This window comes from Lycorma delicatula, chromosome 2 (genome assembly GCF_047948215.1).
Source record: "Lycorma delicatula isolate Av1 chromosome 2, ASM4794821v1, whole genome shotgun sequence".
Taxonomy (NCBI): domain Eukaryota; kingdom Metazoa; phylum Arthropoda; class Insecta; order Hemiptera; family Fulgoridae; genus Lycorma; species Lycorma delicatula.
Genome location: NC_134456.1, coordinates 210884370 through 210910998, shown reverse-complemented (window position 1 = coordinate 210910998; position 26629 = coordinate 210884370). Strand labels below are relative to the sequence as shown.

The 26629-nt window shown below is 36.3% G+C and overlaps 2 protein-coding genes across 3 annotated transcripts in view; one reads left to right on the top strand and one right to left on the bottom strand.

The window, feature by feature from the left end:
- LOC142320360 (PDF receptor-like) overlaps positions 1-26629 on the bottom strand; it is a 1017753-nt gene that overhangs the window by 937459 nt on the left and 53665 nt on the right. The gene's annotated exons all lie outside the window — the stretch shown is intronic.
- On the top strand, positions 1014-26445 carry LOC142319631 (uncharacterized). Of its 2 annotated transcripts, XM_075357142.1 has the most exons (5): positions 1117-1163; positions 1378-1469; positions 7532-7744; positions 12337-12509; positions 25886-26445. In XM_075357142.1, exons 3-5 carry the CDS (start codon positions 7555-7557, stop codon positions 26252-26254), a joined length of 732 nt encoding a protein of 243 aa, XP_075213257.1. In that variant the 5' UTR covers positions 1117-1163; positions 1378-1469; positions 7532-7554; the 3' UTR covers positions 26255-26445. The 2 variants fall into 2 exon arrangements, with proteins under 2 accessions (XP_075213256.1, XP_075213257.1); XM_075357141.1 differs by lacking the exon at positions 1378-1469 and having other exon boundaries at positions 1014-1163.

Genomic DNA, 26629 nt, shown 5'->3' with positions numbered 1-26629 from the left:
GCAGTAACCTGGTACTATGCAAAACGAGAAACATCCGGTCCAAAATTCCGTTATTATTGGACAAGATATCACGGATGTTTCTAGGTAGATTAAACTGACACAAAGCCGCATAACATATGCAGTCCACGAGAATGTGGTGGACAGTCATGCGGCAGTTGCATCGTGTGCATAGGAGTGGGGGCTTCCCCTGATATTAGGTATTCGTGTGTGATCCTCGTATGTCCTAACCGTAACCGGCAGAGGACCACTTCCTCACGACGAGATTTTCTGCAAGAGGAGCCCCATGGCAACACTGAATCTTTAATCCGTCGGAGTTTATTATCGACGTTAGTCGCCCAGTCACTTTGCCACCCTGCTCTCACAGATTGTTTTATACGATTGATAAAATCAAAGGTAGTATAACTCGGATGGTGAAAGGAGGTTGAATACACGCTTCTTTGGCAGCATAATCTGATCTTTCGTTACCTAGAATCCCCACGTGGCTAGGGATCCAGCAAAAATTACCTCTGTGTTGCGATTTTCTAACTCAGCGATCGCATTATAAATGTCAATGACGACAGGATGTTTAGAATAAAAGTTTTCTAGCGCCTGGAGAGCATTACACGAGTCACTGCAAATAAGAATGTATCTATATTTACGGCTAACGATATTTAGAGCCCTATTTATAGCTATTAGTTCTGCGGTGAACACACTCGTAATACCGGGTAGGCCAAACTTATAAGTCCTGTCATTGACAACAAAAGCACAACCAACGGTACTATTATGCTAAGAGTTCAATTCAAATAGGATATTTTTACATAAAACAAATTAGCGGTATTGTTAAACTTAACAATATTAACAATATTATTATTAAAAATAATAAGAGTTTCATACTTTTCAGATAATCAAATAATGTATCGATAAAAATGTAATGAAAATGGGTTGTGTTCGTTTAGTGAGCTGAAAATGAACCTGGATGATTTAAGTTTCTATTAAGAAGCAATCATTCAATACTATTCTATGATACCGTACTGCGAATTGTAGATAACTTAGTGACGTACAACAATTGGCGATAAGTCGCTCGCTGTAGACGTCACAGTTCTTTTAAAAATGAGTGCTTTATCCTGCTGTCATTTATTCATACAGAGGAAACCGAGTTGTGAGGAATTCTGTACGATAAAACTGTGAGTAATTACAATAAGTTAACGATAGTAACGTAAATTTTATTACATAGAGGGTAATCATTAATGTAAAAAAATGACTCGTATTATTAAATACAAGAACGTATTATTAAATACATATACGTTTGTAAATATAAATTATTAATATTATAAAGAACAGTAAATAATGCGGTTGATTACATTAAACATTGGGTTATATTCAGTTTATAATTTTCAGGTGCATCGTCTGAATCTGAAAAATTAAGCGTTAAGAAAGGGAATAAAACAAAAAGAATTTAATAAAATTTTATTTGACTTCGATAAACAAAGGTATAAAATTTTAAAATAATTTTAACTATTAAAATGTAGAATTATAGACAGATTATTTTTTTTTAATTAATCGATATTAATAATCTGTTCGGTAACTAGCGAGTTTAGTAATTATTTATATATAAATTAAATATAGATCGTTAAAAAAAAAATAAATACTAGAAAATACCACATCGATTAAACTGTAGGTATTCATCATAATTATCCTTAAAACAATTTGTTTGAATTCCAAAATATATAAAGTAAATTAAACAAAACGTTAATAACAAAATTTACGCTCAGGTAGTAGAATATAATTAATTAAAAATAATTTAAATTACTTCACGTAAAGTAATGACGTTTTCCTCATACGAGAAAGGAATAATCGCAAGTCATTCTTTTAAAATTTTTTTTTTTCCAAATTGTACGTTGAATCTGTTCAACTAGTGTAATAGTATCAAACCCACCGGCTTGGTATAGTGGTGAACGCGTCTTCCCAAATCAGCTGACATGGAAGTCGAAAGTTCCAGCGTTCAAATCCTAGTAAAGTCAGTTATTTTTACACGGATTTGAATCGTGGGTACTCGTGTTCTTTGGTGATTGGGTTTGAATTAACCACACATCTCAGGAACGGGTCGAACTGAGACTGTACATGATTACACTTCATTTACACTCATCCTCTGAAGTATTATCTGAACGGTAATTACCGGAGGCTAAACAGGAAAAAGAAGTATCAATAACATAAACAGGAAAATAACATAAACAGGAAAAGTAGTATCAATATACAACCCCCAACCCGTTCCGATAGATGAGGATGATATGATGACATGTAAATGAGGTGTAGTCTTGTACAACTCAGGTGGACCGTTCCTGAGGCGCGTGGTTAATTGAACCTAGACCGCCACTGTCTAATATTCAAATCCGCGTAAAAGCAACACACTATTTAATATTTATCTATTTAAATTAATTTTAAAATTTAATTAAAATTAAAATTGTGTAGATAGAACCAAATTTTATAACTGAACATTTGAATTTTTTCCCCAATTATAAGTAGAATCTGCTTTATCAGCCAATCCATTAAAAGATAATTTTCACTATTCACTATTACTATTAATTGTGTAGGCAGGCCACGTTTGGAATATGTAAAGCAAATTGTTAGGGATGTAGGATGTAGAGGGTATACTGAAATGAAACGACTAGCACTGGATAGGGAATCTTGGAGAGCTGCATCGAACCAGTCAAATGACTGAAGACAAAAAAAAAAATAATAATTTTATTTTTTTGATATTTTTAATTTTTATATTTATATTTATTATATTTATATTTACATTTTATATGTAAGCAACAAACTATTTGAACCTCAGAACCTTCAACTACGAAAATCAGCTGTTAAACAACTGATTTGTGACGAGTTATTCATTAGATTAGCCCGATTTGCTAAATATTTTATTTTTATTTTATTTTAAATCTCTACGCGATAAAAAAATGTTATTGTTTAGGTATTTTATTTTTAAAACGCTACTCATTATTTAAATTCATCTGTATATACGCTGTTCAACAACGAACACGTCAAAGGTGTAAATCAGAAACGCGTTAGAAAAAAAAATTATAACTTTTCCGAAGTATTATCCAGCTACTTCAAATCACCGGTGATAAGATAAAAAATCATTAAACGTTAAGTTGATGCTGTTTCTATTAACAGATACCTTTACAAATATTCTTTACTTCCGATTACTTATATTGCTTATATTTTTATAAACATAAAATATTTATTTATTTATTTATTATTACGTTAAAAGAAGAAAAAGGTCTTGAGAAAAATTCTATTTTATTTAGTTAATTTCTGTTAAAAAGTTCTGTGACAACAATGTTTGATAGATAACCTTCAAATGTGGAGCATTAATATGATAATTATAAGGTGTAAGCAATCCTCAAACTACCACTGAAATAAAATTCTGGAAAACTGGAATGTCCTAGACAGTGAGAAAATGCAACAGTCGTGTAATAAGATAACAATTCTGTACGCACTATGACAATTTGAATTTTAACAATCATTATTTACTAGTTAGTGCGTACATTGCAAAAAAAAGCCTGCAAAGGATTGCAATTCTTCCACGGTACTGTCATTTATGTTCACGAAAATTTCAAAATGGAAATAATGCAATGAAATTAAACTGTTAGATAAATTTGAAAACAAAATAAAAGTTCAAAAATTAACGATATTTAGTGTTGCCAACTTAATAATGTTTTTAGAATAAAAAAAAATTCGGAATATTATTAAATATAAATTATAAACGATTATAATCATTATTATCGTTAATAATAGTGAAAATTACCTTTTAATGGATTGGCTAATAAAGCAGATTCGACTTATAATTGGGGAAAAAATTCAAATGTTCAGTAATAAAATTTGGTTCTATCTAACCTCCTTGATCAAATGACGTTTTTATCGTCAAAATTATAGTATATTTACAACATATTCGTAATTTCTAAAAAGTAAAAAAAAAAATAATAAAATAAAATAAAACTTTTTGGTGAAAACTTTAGGTCCCATTTGAGCCTCTTGTCGACAGCTGACGCGTGTAACATTTTTAATAACAGCCACAACTTAATAAATTCCTAAATCGTAAACCTCTTTTTTCAAAACATGTTTCACGTCGTCTACATTATCCTAGATACATTCCAACCCCGTAGGGGAAGACAACCGCCTTGTGACGATTCCGGTTGCCACACCAACACCCCCCCGTTCATAGCCCTGATAGGTTTTAACGGGAGTCGTCTTTTGCCCTCTTTTACTTTTTACATTTCACAGTAATTAGCCAGGCCACGTTGGGATGCCACCGATGTAAATGCCTCGGTAGACATTGGCATCAGTGAGTTAATGACTCTGCCTTCTTTCGGATAATCTTGACTGTCTTACTTCGTTGCCCTCTGAACTAACTAACCGAGTTCTCAGAAGTACGAAACCCGCGCCTAGTTCTATACTTTAATAGAGCCAATTTTTGAGTAAATGTCTCATAAATTCCAGGAAATTTAATAAATAACATACCACCAGAAATGTTGTTCGCAACAACGAAATTTATACCTGATAATTTATATAGTTCATATCCTTGACTTTGTTCAATAATGGACTTCGGTCTGGTCTACCAGGGAAGCGGACATACCTCCTACTCCCACTCAGCTCCATCGCAAAGTCCCGGGTGACATTTACTTTCACTTAAACTTCCATCTCGACATGGATCTACACCTCACGGCTGCATGGGAATCCATGCCCTCGGCAGTACAGTCACCATTCCGCCGACAACGATGCTTGCTCATTCAAATTAACTGCCCTCGTTAAAACGACGCTACACCTCACGGCTGCATGATTACCAGTACCCTCGACAGTGCAGTCGTCGTTCCGCAGCAAACATAAAATAATCACCTTACTTATTCTGACTAACCGTGGCTCAATGCCAACACGCCTACCTCCGGCCGATCAACTGTCCAGGCGTTCCCTAGCCACCCAGGGTTCTACTCTACTTATACCCTCGCAGTGGTTCTGTTCGTGAGGAAGCCAGCCACTATAGTCCGTTCTCTGCGAGTCTTCCAGTTGACTCGCAGATCAAGAAAGGAATTTACCTCTCGAGCTCCCTAACAACTCTGGTACGTTTAGCCTCGTACCGAGGACAAACGTAAAGGACACGGTTCACAGTGAAATCGACCCTAAAGTCCGGGCACAAGCCCGAATCACTCAAACCAAACCTAGCCAAACTATTCCAAAATGCACCATATCCCGAAAGGAATTGAGCTGTATACTGATCGGGGAAACAGAACTAATTGCTCGCAGCTCCGTAACATTTTGAAATATATGATGCATGTATCGACCGGTAGAAGAATCGATCCACCTATCTTGTCAAGAGTCAAAACCTTGGTCTTCAATCTCTCCCATACGCCCAGAAGTAAGAAGGCTTCCCATCTTAGAAACATACCGCTTGCTACGTTCTGTAGCTAGAACGTCAATGGGTTTTATCCCGGCGATCACAGAGATTGCCTCTCTCGAGACAGTTCTGTAGCCTCCGACAACAGCTAACAATAGAAGAAGCTGGGCTAATATTAGACACAGTTTGATTTCCGATCTCGAAGATAAAGGTTTAAAAAATATACGGGGGTCATTCAGCCCCCTAATCCTTCCTTTCATGTCTGAGAGCCGGTGACCCTATTCATAAAATTTCCCGCCGTAGTTCACGGCCCTCTGCCGTTCGAACCATGCACCTAACTTTTCTCCAGTCGCCTCTTCAATTTGGTCCAGCCATCTTTACGACGGTCTTCCTCGTGATCTGCTGACCGATTTATCCCAGTACGACTAGCTTCTAAAGATTTTCACCGGGCTTACGGACTACATAACTTCAAAAGAGGAGGGTGCGCTGAAATCATATTGCAGACAACCTCCTCTGTATATCCTTACCTTTATTTTTTTTTGTTAACCTCCGAAACCACCGAAAGGTATTACTTCAGAGGATGAATGAGACTGATTTGTATGAATGTACATGAAGTGTAGTCTAGTACAGTCTCAGGTAGACTATTCCTGAAACGTGTGGTAACGGAAACCCAACCATCCGAAGAACACCGTTATCCACGATCTAGTATTCAAATCCGTATAAAAGTAACTGCCTTTACCAGGATTTTAACCTTTGAACTCTCGACTTCGAAATCAGTCGATTTGCAATGACGAGTTAACTACTAGACGAAATCGATGGGTTTCCTCTGTTTATCCAGCTCGTTTATAATGGAGTTGTTCGTCCTCTTTTCCGTCCATGCGACGCGGAGCATTTTTCTGTAGGCCCACCTTTCGGACGCATCAATTGTTCTCCGGTCTTCCACGTTGATGGTCCAGGTCTCAACGCCGTATATAACTAATGGAAAGACCTGAAGCGGTCTCAGCTTTTTATTCCTCGAGATCGCCCTATCCTCCCAAATAGCTGTCAACTTTTCAAAATCCGCATTATGACTGGAAGATCGTTGGCTCTGTCTACGACATAACTTGTGTTTCTCCGATGTTTAATTTCAGCCCTAGCGCCTCACTTTCTTGCTGAACACGGTTGAGGATCTCCTTCGATTCAGCTTCAGAACCTGCGAACAGGGTCGTATCGTCAGCAAACCGTAAGTAGATTATACGTCGGTCTCCTATTCGTACCCCGCCATGCCGGGTTTTCAGCCTTCTTTTAATCTTAAAAGTTCATTTATCGGAGTGATCATTTACTTCAATAAGTCTGGCCGATTTGGGCAATATTTCTCAAGGTTAAAAAAATTAAGAATTTACTACAAAAAGAAAAAATAATAAATATAGATGTCGTGATCCTTCCTTGTCCGATAGGGTCGGATGTCAGGTTATAACCTGATCTTCGGGATATTATATGTAGACTATGATTATATGAATTAGGTGTATTTTGTTTTAAAGAAATTGTAGTTTTACAGATTTATGAAAATTTTAGGGGATATTTAGCCGAATCTTCTACCTATTCCATTGCGATAACGTTTTAGATTTGGTAATACAGTACAAGACATCCCTGTAACGCATTTCTGTAACGCAACTAGGGGATACAGTGCATTTTTTGCAAATTAAATTTTAAAATTGCATAAATATTGAAGTAACATCTGAATGTACGTTAAAAATTAAATTTACTCCTTAAAAAGGGTTGCATCTATGTGTATAAATAGTAATTTGTGAAAATATTCAAGTACAATACGAAACAAAATTAATAGAGGATTCTTTTAGAACTAAGAAACCAAAAAGATAATTTAGCGAAAAATGCACAGTTAAGTGTAAAAAACGCTTTACTTTGACAAATTACTTTGAAGTCAGATATATATTTACGGTCGAGTATTTCAATCCTTTTAGAAGTACGGAAAAAAGGACGAGGGTTAATTACCCGGTTGATTTTGCATGTTATCATTCACCTCGCTTATTCTAAACATTTGTGTTTATGAAATCACCACATATTTTTAAAAATACGAAAAGTAATGAATAATTAGAAAAAATATAGAATACATTTCTAGATTTAATAGAGTAGAAACTATATTAATCTAAATTAATTTTTCAGGTAAAACTTATTAATCGTAAAAGATGATGCCATGGAAACGTCCAGGAAACGTACCGTACCCTAACGTCTGGCTCCGCTTTGAAGGAAGAGTATTAATCGACGGTAAACCTTTAAAATACAGAATACAGGACGTAACAGATGACCTAATCGAACCGGTAATCGAACACATGTGTCGATATTTTATCATACGTGAAAATCTTTTGAGTCATGATGGTATGTAGACGAGATTTTAAAGATACCTTCTTGAAATTAAGCAAATTAAGAATAACGCATTTAATATCAATACGCATTAAATTTTAGAGTAAATAGTGAAACTTATTAAAAATAATAATAACCTAAAAATATTATCGAGTCATCTCGATAAATATTAGCCTGCACCTGACGTTATTAATAATCAAAATATTTTCGTTATGTCTTTTTTTAAATTAACATTCGAAATTTTATCTCTTTACAGATTATGAACTCAATTATATATAATTCAGCTTTGGTAATACCGGGTGAAAATATTTAAGACAGTCGCTTTTATTGAATTCCATCGCTGAACAGACAGGTGCTTAAATTTGAATTAAAATTGACCGTGCCTTTAGACTTTAGCATCGAACTAGGAATCTACAGCATTAAGAACAGGAATAACAGCTGATCGTTAATGAACAGTCGTTTAGATTTAGATCTTGAAATTGGTTTGCCTGGCATTTCTCCTGCCATCACCCCTTTCGGTCCCCCTAAAGCATAATACCGAATGTCTGTGCCACAAACGGCTACTGAGACTCCAACAGTTTAGCGACCGGTATCCTAACGTAGCTCCAAGAGCTTACCTAACGCGTGAGAGGACTAACCGTGGTGCCATACACCATCGGCTTACGTGTCCCAACCGCTCACTTGTTATATATTTGCTAAAATGGGTAGGCGCACCCCGTTAACTACTAAAAATATGTATGACATTCTAAATAAAATTTATTTCGTCTAGACAGCAATCCCCTGCCACGCCTAGATCGCTGAATGCCAGATACCTGTCCACCATTTTATAGCGCTTGGAGCCATAATAATTGGCTGGTGGTCAGCCTTACTCAGGGTTAGCTTTCCACGGCAATGCGGTAAGAGTCTTTCTTTTAAGTAAACTACGGATGCCGGTGGAACAAAACAACAGCATCTAGGAACTCCCACACGGTCCGGCAATGCGGCTCTCGCCACATTCACTCGCCGCTTATGAGTGGCCAATTTTCCCCTTGATCTCTAAGTTCCAGGGTGGCCAGGTCTCTGCTCCCCCCTCCCCCACAGCAGAGCAGTCAAACATCAGGTGTTCATTTGACCTGACCGCCCGGTATACGCACAGCTCATCAGCTGCCAGGCTGAACCGAAACAGACATTGGTTCATATTAACGTGGTTGGGGAGCACCAGGACACCAATTGCTCTTATAAACGAGCTCGAGGCATATCATCCCCCAAATCCTGTATAAAGTTATACAAGGACCTTCCCTTAGTTGTGATTCCCTTTCCAGCTGCCATGCTTCCATCGCGAGGCTCTGCAGCCTCTTCCGCAGGCGAGAGAAGGGCAATTGAACGAAATTTAGATCCGGTGCATTTTGATTACCGTTCCGCTCCGGTACTAGCCTGTCTCGAAACCGCATCCCAAATACCTCACCCTCCCGGCCTCTTCGCAATCTCCACATGGCTGCCCGAACTTTCACCACTAAATCGATTTGGAGAGCCTTTCCCAATACGGTGGTAGCCTCGTAGCAGGTTTTTTAAAAACACCAGTGCATACAATTAAGGCTCTGCGCTGGTCACTCCATAAATTTTGAAGAAGTGCTCTATTCATATCCAACCTATGCGCCCAAACTGGCGCCGCGTAAGAGATCATGCTTTCGAAGACACCTCAGTACACCATGTACATCTGACGGCCCGACAACCCATAGTCGTTCCAAGCAATCTTTCAGATTTGGATCTACAAGCTTAATTTGGATAAAAGAACCCGACCGGTCTACGGCCGAAATATTTATTTTGTCTACGATCAGGTATTTTTTTTCATCGCATATAATCTTTATAAATTTGAAATTCAAATCGCCTCCGAAAACGACATCCATTTTTAAGGACATTAAATATCGTTACACGCGGGATGGCAAGCGTGCTAAACCGCAGATGTTCAGTTTTACAATATAATACCATCACAAGGACTGGGTGTATAATGAACACCATTCCTCCGGAAAAAGTAACTCGTGTCTCTTAAACGTCACGTACTTTATACCGTCACAGCCGTAAGAAAGGCAAGAGAGAAAGACACGGAACTTTAAATATATTTTCATAATATAAAAAGCCATATTACTTCGTAGAATTGTGTTACACTAACGCTGATCTTCCTTCGACGTTTGCTTTTTTTCTAAAAAAAGATGATCCTTCATATTTAAAAAGTTTTTTACCAAACATCCTAATTTTAAATATTTCAGAGTACATAAGATTATAAAAAAGCCGATATGCCGTGTATATCTGAATTAAATGCGACGAAGGTCAGAAAGATTTGACGGCTAATTAACCATGTATACAGTCATAACTAAATTACGCCGATATTCGATCCAGCTACACCAAAAATTTGTCGCGATCGACAAGTAAGGATGGGTTTTTACTCCTTGTAGAGTAAAGTACAACAAGTAAAGTCTAGTGTGCGTTTATTATATCATATAACAGATCGGAATTATATTTTCCGAGTAAATGTAAAGATAAGATCGCGTTAAATTTTTAAGAAATTCTGTTAATTTTAATAATACTATACTTTACAGTACTACAAGTAATTTATAAAAGTATTGATATTTGATAGGCGTTAACTTAAATAATTTTTTTAGTCGATATTATTCTGATAAATTATATTTTATTTGATTTTCTAGCAGACTGCGGTATAAAAAATTAGTTTTATAAAAATGTTAACTGTCAGCGCATCTATGCAAGACATTTCGTACCCGTGTGGAACCTAGCAGACAGAGCTGATTTTCATAATTTATTGACAAAACGTCGGATGAAGCGGTGAATGCGACATAGGAGAGATTATTATGCACTAAGGTTCACGCTATAGACCGGCAAAGATAATGCCGGTCTATATTTTGTTAGAGCAATAATATCAAATTATTGTACCATTAATAAGCATCGACAAAAATGTTTCATTATTGAGTAAAACAAAAAATTAGTTTTTTACATCGTACATTCGTATAAGTAATAGATCGCCAGTAAAAAGTGCAATATTCTTAAACTAAGTATGTATGTGTAGGTCGAGTTTTATCCATAACAAACAAAGTTTGGTGTTGATAAAAGTTTTTTTTTTTTTTAATATTCTGGATTCACTAATCGATACTTCTACAGCTTCAATAAGGTTTCATCCAAATAATATTTTTCGGTTTAGATTGCAGAATTTCAGTAAGAAAAAACTAACTTTTTTTCATAATAAACAAGGATTCTTTTTCTTTAATTATCCAATCTTTATATTTATAGTATTCCGACTATAAAAATTTACATTTTAAAAGTGATCTCTGAAAACCTATGAAAAATTATCTAATAACGTTTTATATTTTATAAGATAGAATCATCAGACTGATTAAGGATTGTAGATATTTAAAAAACGTTACGAGAGTAGTATCAACTTTTTTAATATTTTCTACAGTTTTTGTAATTTTCACAAAAATCTCATAGGGATTTCTCCAAAAGTACTCATAACCGACATCGGGATCAATCTTTTTAATTCTTTTTTTTTAAATTTACCATTATAAATTGCATTCGCGTGAGTGCAGTAACCTTACTTTTCCACCTTTGCCGTCAAAAAGAAGGAAAGCTTTTGACTGGCGGACAGTTCGAAAAGAAGTATTTAAGGACCCGTGTTTTCACGAACATTTTTAAAAAATTATTTTAATCAGAGAAATATATCTGCAAACTTTAGCACGAATATCCTAGAATCCTTTATGTATTATTCCCGAGTATAACATAATAATGATAATGCTTTCCAAAAAAAGCATTGGAAAAGTGTCGTTTGTAAAATTGTAAAGATAGGGATAAAAATGTTTGTTAATACTTCTTTTATTATTTTACACACGCATACGAACAAGAAATTGGCGCTGTTCTCTACGAACGTCTCATCGTGCACATTATCTAATAGAACAATTTAATATACCACAAGAACAGCACCGAATTAAAGCAACAATATAAAACCGCTGTCTACGTGAAAATTTAAATAAGTTTACCGGTACACAAATCCGGTATCATAAATTAATCGTAATCTCATTAGTTGTTACGCAGAGAACTAAACTCGTTCCAAGAATCAAGCTTAAAATTTAATCGCGACTATAACGCTGACGGGCACCGACCGATCGGCTGGTTTGTGTATGTATGAAGCGAGTAAAGTTATCGTATCTACCTCGATTTAAAATTAGTAATTTTAACTTTGCTCGCAAGTAACGCCTAACGTAAGTAAAAGTATTAAAAAAAATATTACATATTCACAGACGCATACACACACAGCCTGTAATAGTTATACGAAAGTAGTACGTATGTAGTAGTATAGTTTATGTATTTTATCAAATTAGTTACGATTGGAAATAATAATAAAATGTGCAATATAACAATAAATTTCACGGTATTGAATAGATAAGAATTTACTTACTTTTAATGTGAGTGTTTGCGTGTTCCAGTGCACGTTGTGAATACAATTAAGTGCTTTCTTAGTTTTAATTCTTTTTATTTTTATACAGTTCTGGACGTTTGTCCGTTTAGCATATATAAAGATTAATGGTAATAAAATAACCTATTACGTTTTTAAAAAATAACAGGTATGGCAGAAGATGAGGTATCGTTAAAAGAACTACGAAAACTATGGAGAGAAACATTAGAACGTAAAATGACTCTAGTAGCGCTGCTTGATGAAGATGATGAAAATTCTAAAAAACAAATCGTAGGCTGCAATGTGCTGAGTGTTTCTCAAAAAGGAGAACCGAAATTGGAGGTATGATTTATAAATATTCAAAATTGTTAATTACTTTTCGAAATAACGAAATCGTTAACCGTTTTTCATATTCAAGATTTTCAGTCTGTTTGCAAACTAGAATATTGACTATTAAATATCCTTATGTAAAATTAAAAAGATCTAGTAATTCTAAAGATTTCATAAAACACATAGTTTTATTTCGAATTAAAATAAGCGTAGGATTACTCTAATTTTTGAGATTATAATTTGTAAGATATTTGTCTCTCTAAGTTCTCTCCCAACGATGGGAGAGAACTTAGTCGTATTATCGCTGTATGAAAAATATAAATAATTTTATATTTGTAATTTCATATCGGAAGTTATAACAAACCTATCAGACATTTCAAACAATTAACGAAAAAATTACAAGTGCGTGTAGACATTTTTAAAAATAATCGGCTTAAAACATTTATTTGACCCTGTTAAAGTGCCGTTATAAAAAACTTAAGCGGCACTGGCAAGATGTACTGTCTTCGGTTTTGGAGTAAGATGAAGGTAATATATAAGCCGCCGATTAGAGACTGATACGACGAAAAAACCTCAGACGATAAAATTAATATACTCGACCGTGAAATAAAGGGGGACGAGCACGAACACTCTGCTCGCGCATTCACAAAGCCGGACGTACACGTAGAACCGTTTACGCGCGTACCGTAAAAATTACTCGTACGCAGACGAACACCATTTTTACATACGCAAACTAATATTTCACATGTGTTACTCGGAACGTACAAAAATACCACCCGTTACAAAGCGCAGTACTGATTTTCTATACGTATACAGATCTTCATATATGTACAACGGTACACACGTATACAAACAGAGGAAATTTTTTAAAATATTAAGATTATTTAGCTTTGTTACAGTACAGCAAAATAATATACGTACAAAAAAAATAAACGACTGCTATTTGATATTACTAAATGCAAACACACCTCCCTCGCTTAGCGATTCCATAATTCCAGCACATACCTTACAGTTACATATTAATCAATATACTGCAGACAAGAGAGAAAACAATAGCGATTAAACAACTGACTACACCGAGATAGCTCAATAAGTGTATTTATTACAGTACATAAAAGTATATTAAAGCACATTTATTACAATTTTAATAGTTAAAACAATTCAAAAAATATAAAGACAAATTTTTTCGCAAGAAAAATTTGAAAAAAATTGAACGGACTCCGAAAAGAAAATGATATTGTTTAATACTGCATTGAAAGGGAAAAAATAATTTTCCCACTACGCCCTCAATGCAATTTTTTAACCTTATTACTTCCTTGTGCGAATTAAAGAAAGTATTGTGATCGATAAAAATTTCGGTTTTCAGATTTCAACGGAAATATCCATTTTGATCATCCTTGAATCCATTTTGACTAGTTTCGGCGTGACGTCTGTACGTACGTACGTATTTGATTTTAATCGACTGTGCCAAAAGTGTCCATTAAAGCCCAAAATTCAAAAAATTAGGATTTTGAACAGCAGTAATAAGCCCTCATTGAGAGCTTTTCAACGATATATCATAAGTTGTACTTATTTTCATCGGTTCCAGAGTAATAGCCAAATAAAATTTTAATTTATGACAGATTTGGATCTTGCAAAGGAAAGTACATCGGTTCGAATCAAACTTCATCTCCTTTTTTTTAACTTTTTTTTTTAATAAAATATATTGATTTATTAATAACTAGTAACCTCTCATCGCAAAAAATGTTTACGATAAATAATAATTCAATAAAAAAATGTGAAAAATATCAGAAGTTATTAATGAAATAAAATTTAATGTACACATTTTAAAAAATGTGTATATGTAATTTTATATGAATTACTAGATGACGAGAAACGAATTACAAAATTTAATTTTACGCCGACTTCAAAAAATAGGTTTCAAACTTGTATCGACAACACATTGGAAATATTATTTTTTCCCTTTTCAGCGCGAGATTTTTTTTTAAAATCATTTTTGAAATCGGATTAATTTTTTTTTAAATCGTTTAGTTTTATCGCTTCTTGTAAGGGAAAATGCGAGCAAGCCTACATTCCTATATTCCTGTTAAAAAGTATAAGTTCTGTATCTACTCACTCCTTAAGCCTATTTTAAATATAAAAACATCAAAATATTCTCCAAACCCTAATATTTCTTTTCAAAAAATATTTCTGTAAGATACTCATAACCATGAGGGTACGAACGCGTCGAAGGCCCAGGGGGCGGAGCCACCTAACTAGACGGTCGGGCGAGTAGAACGAGTCCTGACCAGCTAGTTTCTAATATTTTTATATTTCTTATGTTATAAAAAAAATAGAGCACAAGAGTTGAAAAAGATCAATTTTTAGATTTCTATACCGAACTATGTATTTTCCCGATATAGCTACGTATGCCTGTATTTGGTCTTTTAACTTTGGAACGTTGAAAACTTTTTTCAAACACGGCAGACGAAACTACCTTCGGTGAAGGAAGAGTCTTAATTTTTTAAAAGATTGGAAAAAGGAAAAAGGAAAAAAATTGGAATTGGAAAAAGTTATTTTGGCCGAAATATTATTTCAAATTTTTACTAAAGCACTTTAGCAAAAACATTTTCTCAAAAAATTTGGATTGTTTTTTAACAAGATCATTAATTACAAAAACAATTCTATTTAATATTCACAACCTTCTCAAAAAATGACATTTTTTAAAACTATATCTTGTTTCAGAAAACGAATTTTTTGCATCTTTATTTACCGCATCAGTAGGCCTTCAAACCAACAACAAGTACATTCCACTCCGCGGTAACAAAAAATATATATTTTTTTTTTTTAATTTTTAAAGAACCTTTTTTTTAATTTATAACCGTCTCGCAAGTTTAAACCGTTTTAACCTTCCCGTTGCGTTTAAATCGTAAAAATCTTAATTTTTGATAACCCTTATTCTTTATTATTTCTTTTAAAAAATTAGCCGAAAATCTTTACCCCTTCATAGAAAATTAAACCTTTATTTATAAAGGCTTTTTTTTAACGGCTGCGTTTTTGCGAAAAAGTTATTTTTTAAATTTATTATCTTCGCTTAGAGATTATTTTGTTACAAATTAATTTTTCCCGAATGCTTTTCTTTGAGTATGGAAGCCCCCAAAATGAAAGCATATTTTTTCGCAATTTAAAATTTTTAATTCTCAAAACGTATTTTATTAAAATTAATGTCTCTAAAATAACTTAATACGTCTCCCCTGACAGGGAGCTCCCAAATTAAAGAAAAAAATCTATTTTATTTTAACTAAATTCAATTTTAGTGAATATTTTGTCATTAAAAAACAAAATCCTGATTCGTTAGCCTCAAATTTTCAAAACGTCGAAAACATATTTTTCGAAATTGCGATACTATTAAAAATTTTGGTTATTGCTTTATTTAGTTGAGCATTTCGGCTTCAAAAATTAAAATTAACAGATTTAAATATAATCAAAACTGTTTTAAATGTATATTCAAAAGTGAATTACGTAACTAAGTTATGCGAATTACTGCCGGCATTTTTCGTGTTAATGAAAGAGAATAATCGGGCTTCTCGCTTTTTGCATTTCTCAGAATGAAATATCTTTTTAAACTACTACGGAGTTTATTCAGTAGTATTGTTTTTTTTTTCTTAAAGCTGTAGCCTAACGTTATAAAAAATAACTAGCCTTAATTTCATTTCAAGGTTGTCCCATAAGCACTTATTTATTACTCTATTAAGCAATCAGGATATATTTCGTCACCCGCAAGTAATTGAACTAGATACTATATAAACATTTACTCGAACAATTGTGGTGTTTTTTATACGTATGCGCATTTAAACATTTTTTTATCGAGTCAAGACCGTAATTTTATCATTAGTAATCTTCGTCGAAGACGAAATATTTCTTTATTACATTCTTTTAAACGACTACTTTTATATAATAACGATCGCGTTACTTTCTGGAAAAAAATTAACATTTAACTTATTGAGTTTTAAAAAAGATGAGATATACGCAAGTACCGAGAAATCATTAAGATATATATATTACGATTTCACCGATTAAGGTCGGTATATAATCGGTAAAACGGTAAGTAGCGTAGCAGTCGATGCGCAGTAAAGAATTCTGGGACGGCTAGACACGAAGCCCGCCTACTGTAATTCAATGGCCGTGCATCGACATCAACAGAGCTTAACCCACGCCTCATCTTATTAAAAAAAAATTAAAACGTATCAATTTAAAATTTATTAACGTTAAAATACATATAACACGGTAAACGTTAATATACATCTTGTGTTTGTACTCGTAGGTACTAGACGATTTGCCGGGTTGTAATTACAAGTGTTGTGTTGAACAGTTCTCCCTTAAAAGTATCGTGTGTTGAACTCGTTCTGTGTTAATCGATTTCCGTGTTTGATTTACACAGAATTTATAAGCGTTAATTATTTTCGTAGTTTTACTAAAAATTGAGAAATTGCAATAATATGTTGAAGAACGGGACCTCGTTCAAAAATTTTAAATCGTGTGCGAAGTGCTACGGCAATAAGTCAATTAATGTAACAGAGGAATGAAATATTAATTTTAGACGAAAAGCGACTAGGCGACACCGGAAAGAACGATACTTTTCAGCGCGTATTTGGGGAAACTACATCGTACGTTGCTGCTAAAGGCGTGGATTTTGTAATATTTTATTTTTAGAATATCGAAGGAACAAATATAAATAAAAAGACTAGGCGAATTTTAATCGATGAATTAATTAAATCCTTACGGTCCGATCGGTGGAAATTATTTCGAAAATTGCATTTGCCGATAGACAGTCGAGATCCATGAGAGCACTTTCGGGAGAAACATTAAACAGAGTGAAAACTAAGAGGTTGGTAGGGGGGGGGGGAGCACTTAGGATATATTAAAAATTGTTTTTCAAAGTTTTTAGGTAAAAGATATATAATTTCAGAAAATCAACAAATATCAAAACATTGAGTTGTTCAACTAATTTTTGCACGCATGCAAAAATAAAAATAATAAATATTAAAAAAAAAAATAAATAATAAAAATTATATAATTATTTATATAATATAAATAATAATAAATATAAAATAATAATAAAAAATAATTAATATAAATATAAATAAAAATATTTGTGTGTGTTTATATGTATATATAAATACACATACACAACCAGTAAATAGTTATATGAAAGTAGTATGTATGTAGTAGTGTAATTATAATTGATTAGCTTTTTATTAAATTAAATTGATTTATTTTTGAATTATTTATTCAAAAATTAAATACGAATGTGAAAGAGTTGGAAGAATATCTGTCAGCAAGATTATGTCTTCAGTTCTTTTCTGTTTACCCTCCGGAACCACGTAAGGTGTATTAACTTCGGAGGGTGATATGTATGAATATAAATGAAGTGTAGACTTGTACGGTCTCAGGTCGGCCGTTCCTGAGATGTACGGTTAATTGAAATCCGACCGCCAAGTACACCGGTATCCATGATCTAGTATTCAAATCCGAATAAATCCTGCCTTTACTAGGATTTGACCCTTACAACTCTCGACTTAGAAATAGCGTCATACCAACCCAACCGATTAGTTTAAAACATAAGCCACGGAGTCCTCATGTTTCTTCACCTCTCTGCCCATCCACGCAAGCACGAACGAGCATGAGCTCCAACTTCGGCTGTCCGTCATCACAATCGAGCAAGAACACCACCTTAAATTACCCGTCAACTAAAAACAGTTACCTTATGACAGTTTTCAGTATCTTTTAACAAATTTTATAGTTTTTAATAATTTTTTTTTAATTGAGTCTTGCAAAAATAATATGCCTGTGCCATCTTATAATATAAGAAACACAAAGTTTAAGAATCTATAAGTTCCTTCACCACTTATCCGATTTACATAAAACCTACAAACCAGAGCTCCATCTTCAGCTACCCCTCAACAACAAGCAGTTTCCTCTTGTAAGTTTTCAGATATATATTAATAAATTTTTATACATATTTAATTTTCTTCTTTTTTTTTTACATACGGAAATTCCACCTACAAGCCGTCATCACCGAGCGGTTTCTTCTTGACGAGCTTCCTCATCTTTCTTTTTTATAACTGCGGTTATGAACGACGAGATCACATTAAAGTTATCCTCGTTAAGTAGCATTTTATCCACCACATTCTTGGTAGATAATGACCCTATACGACTTGCACAGGATTGCCTGCTTTCAGTCCAACGGTTACATTCAAATACTCCATGTTCAGGGGAATCATATGCCCCACAGTAAGGACAGTTGCTGTTATCTACCCTTTGTCTTGCACATAAATAGGACCTGAACGACCCATGCCCTGTAAAAAATTGGGTTATCCAGTAATTTATGTCCCCGAACTTCCTTTCTATCCATGGTCGGATCAAAGGTATCAAACGATGTGCCCATCGTCCCGTGTTGGCTACATCCCAACGATGTTGCCAATTACGCAGCATCTCTTCATATGCTTCTTTAGAAGGTTGTCCACGTGCTATATTCACTCGCATCTCCGCCAGTTGTTTAAGCGGAGGAACTCCTGCAATTACGAGTACTGCCTCGGTGGAGACTGAAGAATATGCGCATATCACTCTTAAGCCCATGCGCCGTTGTATTCCTTCAAGGGCTCTTCTGTTCTTGTCGGCACGCAGAGCTCTTTCCCAGACTTGTATACCGTAAAGTAAGATGTAATTAACTATGTGAGCGTAAATCTTACGCTTCGCAGTTCTGGATCCTGTCATATTGCCGAGTAATCTGCTAAGATTTTTGACCATGCATTCAGCGCGTTTACGTATTTCATTCACGTGTCCCTCTTGTCAAGGCAGATCTCTCAGTATTTGGCTGAAGTCTGTTGCTGGACAAGATTACACCCTACTCGGATTAGGATGTCAGATATTCTCCTACGGCCTGTCATGACTACGTATTTTGTTTCACCATGCGAAAGTTTTAAGCCTTTAGTGGACATCAAGACTTCTGCCATTCGTATCGCTGCCTTTGCATTCTCCGATATCTCTACTTCAGTTTTTCCAGTAACAACCAAGGCCAGATCGTCAGTAAAAGCCACTGGGAAAACACCCAGAGGATATCTCAGCCGAGAATTCCGTCATAGACCAGATTCCAAAGAAGTGGCCCCAAGACAGAGCCTGAGGCACTCCACACGTCACTTTGAAGCGGAAGCAGGATCTACCCTGGTGACAAACGACAAACCTATCCTGCAAGTAATTCTGGATAATTCTTCTTAGGCATCCAGGAATATCCTTATCTCTCAACCCTTGTAGGATCGCATCCCATTTCAGCGAATTAAAAGCATTGCTCACATCAAGCAATATCGCAATTGGTATCTTCCTGGTGCGCCAAGTACCCGATGCCGCTTCGTCCACCAGACGCATAACTGCCTCAACAGCACCCACCGTAGAACGCCCCTTACGGAAACCAAATTGTGCGTTAGAAAGGCCACCATGTTCTTCAATCGCATTTTTCAGACGCAATTCCAGCAATCTCTCTAGGAGTTTGCAGATACTTTCACTCCCTACCTCTTCGCAACTTCTACATGGGCCTGAACTTTCACTAAATCAATTTCCACTAAATCGATTGGAAGAGCCTTTCCCAATACGGTGGTAGCCTTGTAGGAGGTTGTTTTAAAAACATCAGTGCATACTATTAATGCTGTGCGCTGGGCACTCCTTAAAATCTGAATAAGTGCTCAATTTCTGTCAAACCTATACGCCCAAATGGACGCAGCATAAGACGCCATACTTTCGAAGACACCTCGGTACCCATATACAAATGACGGTCCAACAGCCCATAATCCTTTCAAGCAATCCTCCTAAGCTGGTGCATCACAGAGACGGCGTCCGCCGCTACTTGCCTAATGTGGTTCACAACCACCAAACCCGCATCGAACACTGGACAGCACATGCAATGGCTTTGGCCGGAAATATGGCTTCACTACACAAGGGTCCATCCATTAGCCGAGGCCGCCGTAGGACCCTATCGCAGCCAGTCTTGATGACCACCACCGTAAGGGATCTCATAGGTTATAAGTTTATGATCGCTCACACTGGCCTCGGGCCAGACAGTCCAACTACTTACACTCCTAAGCTGATCACCCGTCAACAAAGTGACGTCGACATAACTTTCCCCCAGTTCGGAAGAGAAAGTCGGCGGTTGTTCTGCCTCGTTAAGCAAATAGAGGTTGCTGGCTTCAACGAACTGTGCAAGACCAACGCCTCTGAGGTCAGTGAGTGGTGAACCCCAAGCGGAAGACTTAGCATTAGCGTCCAGAGCAACTAGCACTCACTTAGTGCTAGTTGCACTCAGATGCCCGGGAGACCGTCCAGAATCCGCCAACAAGTCATCGACACTCCATCCAAGATAGAAGTATCCCGACACCAGTACAACATCGAGCGTACCCCTCGTGACTCGCACGACGGTGAATCGCTAGTCAGAAAACTGAGACATCCAGAAGACACCCAACGAGACCGAGAAGACCACGATCGCAGAGGGCGGCCGTCCCCCACGAGAATGAATAACATCAACCCCGTGTAAACCGACCACCCTATCCCCGACCGTGTACGGCTTTTGGACCAAGAGGACCTCGAGATCATACTCCTCAAGGATCCTCATGGCTTCATTGGTGGCCGCCCGGGAATGGTGCAGGTTTAACTGTCCCAGGCGCAAGCGTTCAATATGGCAACGACAGTCCTCGAAAGCTTCCCCCAATTCAGGCGTCGCCATACGCCGTATTATGCACGATCTTCGCCCGGGCTATGTCATGTGACCTGCATTACTTGCCTCCGACCCGGTGTCCGGCATCAAAGCTTTTCACCAAAGCACAAGGAGCGCACTTTGCAGACGCGGTCTTACTAGGGAAATTAACTGCCCTGTGCCCTGCAAGGGCGCAATGATCACACGTTTCCGACTGTGCTCTACAGCGGAGAGAGGTATGACCAAAGCCTCAAAGCCTTGATATTTGAAGCACCGAAGTACTTCTGCATGGTCAACGACCCTGCAAGAGGTCCACCCAAGGAACAACCGGCCACTGGCCACCAAGACCTGTTGGATCTTAGGCAAGGTCTCAATCACCCAGTAGCTCTTTGAGGTTTCCTTCCCCTCCAACTGCCGGACCACCCTGGTCCTCTTGAGGAAGTCCTCGGCAGGCATATCCAATGCTGGATTTTGGCTGTGTATCGCCTTGAGGATTTCGGGTTCTCTGCCCTCGTTGGCGTGTGTAAATCATACACCAATATTTGATGCCTCCGTTCGGCCAGTAACTGAGCCTTCAGCCCGTTCTTCTGCAGAATGCCGGCCTCCAGCAGCCGCTTCGCCTGCTGCTCACTTATGACCTTCAGGACCACTCCATGGTTCCTTGTTTTCTTGACCCGGGAGATCTGGAATCTTTCTCTCCGCGGATCCAGGACCTTCTTCAGGGTCAGCTTCGTCATTGAGGACGAAGTTCCCGGACCAGGCGTTACTGGGACCACCTTGTTGGTGGCCCGCTTAATTTTGTTAGCCGACGCCTGAACTGACGGCGGGGAACTAACCCGCTTAGGCCCAGGTGCGGCTGTTATTGCAGCGAAGGAGACTGGATTTTTCACCTTCTTCTCCACCCGTTTTAAACAGGTTTGGATCTCGTCAAGGACGATCCCCGTTACCGGTTTGTAGTCCCTGACTCCTTCCACCACCTGGTCCACCTTGCGCGATAGTCGATCATCGACCGAATCTAGGGCTCGGTTAGCGCGCTGGAGGCCCTCGGATTTCAATGCCAGTTCAGAAACCATCAAGGCCCACTCGGAAAGGTACGAGTCAACTAACTGTCTCGACCGAAATGCGTGATTCCTTCTTGGATGATATTTTGGCCCAAGAGGACCGCATATCTTCGATCCGCCCGATCCCTTCAGATCCCAAGCTAGACCTCTGCAAAGGAGGCTTCGCCCCGGAATCTTCCGGGAGTGCCGACCACCTCACCGCTGTACTCCACCACCCTCGACTTCGCAGGGAGCTGCCTGTCAGCCTTGGCTCGCCCTCCACTGCCTTGCTGTCCCTGCACGGTTCCGACCAAAGTCTTCCCCGCACAGCTCGACGCAGAGGTATTGGCAGGATTTTTCGTGCAATCCGCCGGTGCACAAGAGGGTAGGGCCTCCCCCCTCGTTGAGACCTCCGTGACCTCCTTAGAGGACCGTGGCCTCGGCGGAGACCTGCCCAGTGACTTTCTCGGCAGGAAGGGGTCACTGATAACGAAGTCCTTGGGTAAATCAACCAAGTCCTCGAGGCAATCTCCCCCGGGTTGATCCATAGCAGCTTACCAACGAAAAAATAAACCAACTGCCAGGCACTACAGCTGCTGTTTGAAAGAATCCTATGACCTATCACAAAACAGGTGTTATTCCGAGCAAGGCCGCCTGTCCTTACGCAACACCGCTCGAAACAGTCAAAGCTTAAAAGCTCCTGCTATAGACCACCGGCGAGGTCGGAGCGAAATCGCTTCCCGAATCTGCCAGAGGATCTGAAACTTTCCTTGGCCTCACGAACTACGAAGATGGGGACACCGACACACAAAGAAAACGTCCTTATTTAGCCGACGGTAGCCCTCCTGCAACACACTACGCCGCTGTTCCGTATAATACTTCGCAGCGTCGCAGTTTGACTAGCTGCCACCGATCGTTGTACAGACCCAACGGCGTGTACGTAGAACACTCTTCTTGCAGAAAGTCGCACCGGTATTGCAAAGCAAGTTTACAGTACAGGGTCAGAGTCCGAGAAACGATAGAGTTTACGGTAAACTCACCACATACATAACAAAAGGCAGCCACATCATTCACACATTTTTGAGGAATTATGACACTGCACTGTTTACAAACTTAAGACAATAAGACTGAACAAAATTAATTCATTCCTAAATCCAGTGCTTAATACAAACAACACAGCTGTGTTTTCAGCTACATGTTTTGATCTGCACAGACATGATTAATGTTATCCATGAAGGCTCATTTTTCAGCATTAGATATGATGTCATAATATCTGATTATGATATGATTTAATTCTTTGTGAAGTATTGTTTATTTATAGCTTACAAACTGTGTTAACAAAGTGAAACAATAAAAAATTGGCTAACATATTACAATCTAGGAGTTTAAAACGCTAACTATACGTTGAAAAATGAAAAAATCCTTTAATTAAAATTAATTTTTTTTTTCAAAAATGGTAGGTGTAGAAAGATTCTGAATTCATATTTGTATTCGGCATCAAAAACCAAATTAAAATCATGTATCACATGTTAGGAAAAAAAACTATGTTTATCAGTGTAATTAACAATACAATTTTGCTTTTTAGTAAGAGAAAACCGACACAAAACCGCATAATTTGTACTTTCCAATTTAACAATTTAAGCCGTATCTTGTCTCTTTAACAACCGATTTGAACAAATGTCACATTGTTCTTATAAAAAAAAACTTAGCATTTTATTTAATAAAAAATAATTCTGTAAAATTATTATTTACAGAACTATTAATAATTAATATATTTAATGACCGCCATTTTGAAATTTTCAAGGACAAAATTTTAAAAGTTATTTATTTTGGAGAAGATTTTTTTGGGTACATGTACATCTTATTTCATTAAAAATTCGTTATTAAGATAAGGATTTTTATTGAAAAAACAAAATGGCGGACAGCGGGAAACCGAAGCAAGATAGGGTTTGCCCAGACGAACTGGTATGTTTATTTTTAATATCCTGAATCAGTCACTTAAATTTGGCTACACCTATCGGGATTTCCTGTATAATAACAATAATACAGCATCTTCAGTTATTTTTAACAAAAAAAAAAAAAATATATATATCTCAAAGAATATTATATTTTAAATCATATATTAATATAATGTCTGTCAAACAGTGAGTGCCGTCGTGTATATACTTTCTTCAGTCACTGAATGTATAAATTGTATAACTGAACACATTCCTACTTTATTGAATTAGCAAGCCGATGTCACCGAAATCCGCATCTCTGCAACCGATATATATATATAACATATATAATTTTTAAGGGCATTTTCTTATCATTTCAAAGTTTTTGTTTAAACAAAAGCTAATATTTTACTTTACATATTTACTTCTAAACAAAAATACAATTTTCTGTCTAAAACGATTATTTTTTTCTTTATCAATTTATTTTCTATACATTTTAAAAAAATTGTAAATATTTTTCATTTAAAGAGAAGAATTGTACTGCATGAACGTACGCCCTATTATGAATATTTTCACTGAAAAAAAGTGCGCGTAAATTAAAATCAAATTAATTTTTATAAATTAGAAGGAATGTTTCTACAACAAACACGTAGAGATTATTTTAATTAAATAAATAGGCTTACAATAACAATTAATTTTTACTGCGAATAATTCTATAATATTCTTTGAAAAGTTCTTTAGGTTTACGATTCGACAAAACTCTTTCGCTTACCGTCGAAGGATTTACGATACTTTCTTCCTATTTTATCATACAAAAATAAGACAAATCTTCACTATTTAAATACATTTCCTTCAAAAATTCCAACTCGTTCCAGATCATAAGGCCATTTTTTTTTTTTTTTTTTTTAATTACAATCAAATATCTACAATCTGTTCCCTATAAATAATGAATACTGTTTTGTTTATAACTAACTTGAAGAAAGAAAGGCCGACAGCATTTAGCTGCTCTATAATCAGTTTTATTCTGGCCGGTACCCTGCAACAGTTGATCGACAATAGAATCAAGTTTCTTGTAGCCAATTTTCTTATGCCACGCCTGACCGGGACGGGAATCCAGAAACTCCAGATGAAAAGCAGAGATGCTACCTCTCCCGCCGTGGAGATGGGCGAAATAAGGTCGCCGATAACACTCCCGTACAAAACAGTTTTCAGAAATTTATATGATGTTTAAAAGGTTTCATTCTAAGACGCCTACGGATCTAATGTGAATGAAATCGGCAGAATATGCTTTCGTTATATTCTATGAGTTCAGCCTAAAACAAGTAGTAAATATGGTTTTCCAAATTTTTAAGTATATAGGAAAAATAGTGTATCTTAACGGATGTTATCAATACTTCAAATAGATTCGACGCAAATAAGAAAACAGTTTTAACTTTACGCTGTACAGACAGTTACAAGGTGATCTTTTCTTAATTTAGATAAAAATAAAATATTTTTTCTCCATTACTTATTCCTTCCGATCATATATTTTTCCATAAAGCTAGATGTAATAAGTTAAAATTATAAGATAATGTTTGTATCGATAACGTAAGTATTTTTCTAATTCTTCATTAAAATCGCTATATTTGATTATTTAAAGATATTGTTCGTTTTGTAAATAATCCTATGTGTGTGTGTGTTTTTTTACAGTGTTCAGGACGGTCTTTTAAACGTTTATTCACAGTATTAGAGGACTTTTACGGCAAAGAAGATCTATACGAAAAATATGGAGTGGATAAATATTTGAGCGCGTACGGATTGAGTGTTTCACCACAGTTCCAAGGAGACAGTGTCGGTTATCACCTTCTTAAAGCACGTGATTTCTTATGCCAAGCTACCGGGTTAACTGTGGCCGTCACTTTATTCTCAAATCCTGCTGCTATTCATTCGGCGATTAAAGCCGGTTACACGGTAACGCAAGACACTACGTGCGATAAATATGAAATCGACGGTAAAATTTTCTTTCCGAGGCTAAAATCTCGACTTATTCTATCGGCAAAACGGATACCAGAACCTTAACGTAAGAAACGTGACAAAGACGATTTCATTTACACCGGATCATAACTAGATTTAAAATGTATAAATTAATAAAACAGCATTTAGTAGGATAAATTATCACAATGATTACTGAATGTTGTCAATGAATTATTTATGTATTTGAAATTGAAAAAAATCAGCACCTTACAGTAAAATAATAATCGATGCAAATATATATGTGTGATACATAATTATAAATCCTCTTAGAATAAAATATTTTCATACATTATTTAGTAAGTTGGTTGAATTTTATCAGTTACTTAGAATAAATTTAGAAATTTAAACATTTACTGTTAATAATTCGACGGCTAAAGATGAAGTTACTTGAAAATCTTACGCGTTCTTTTTTAATAGAAA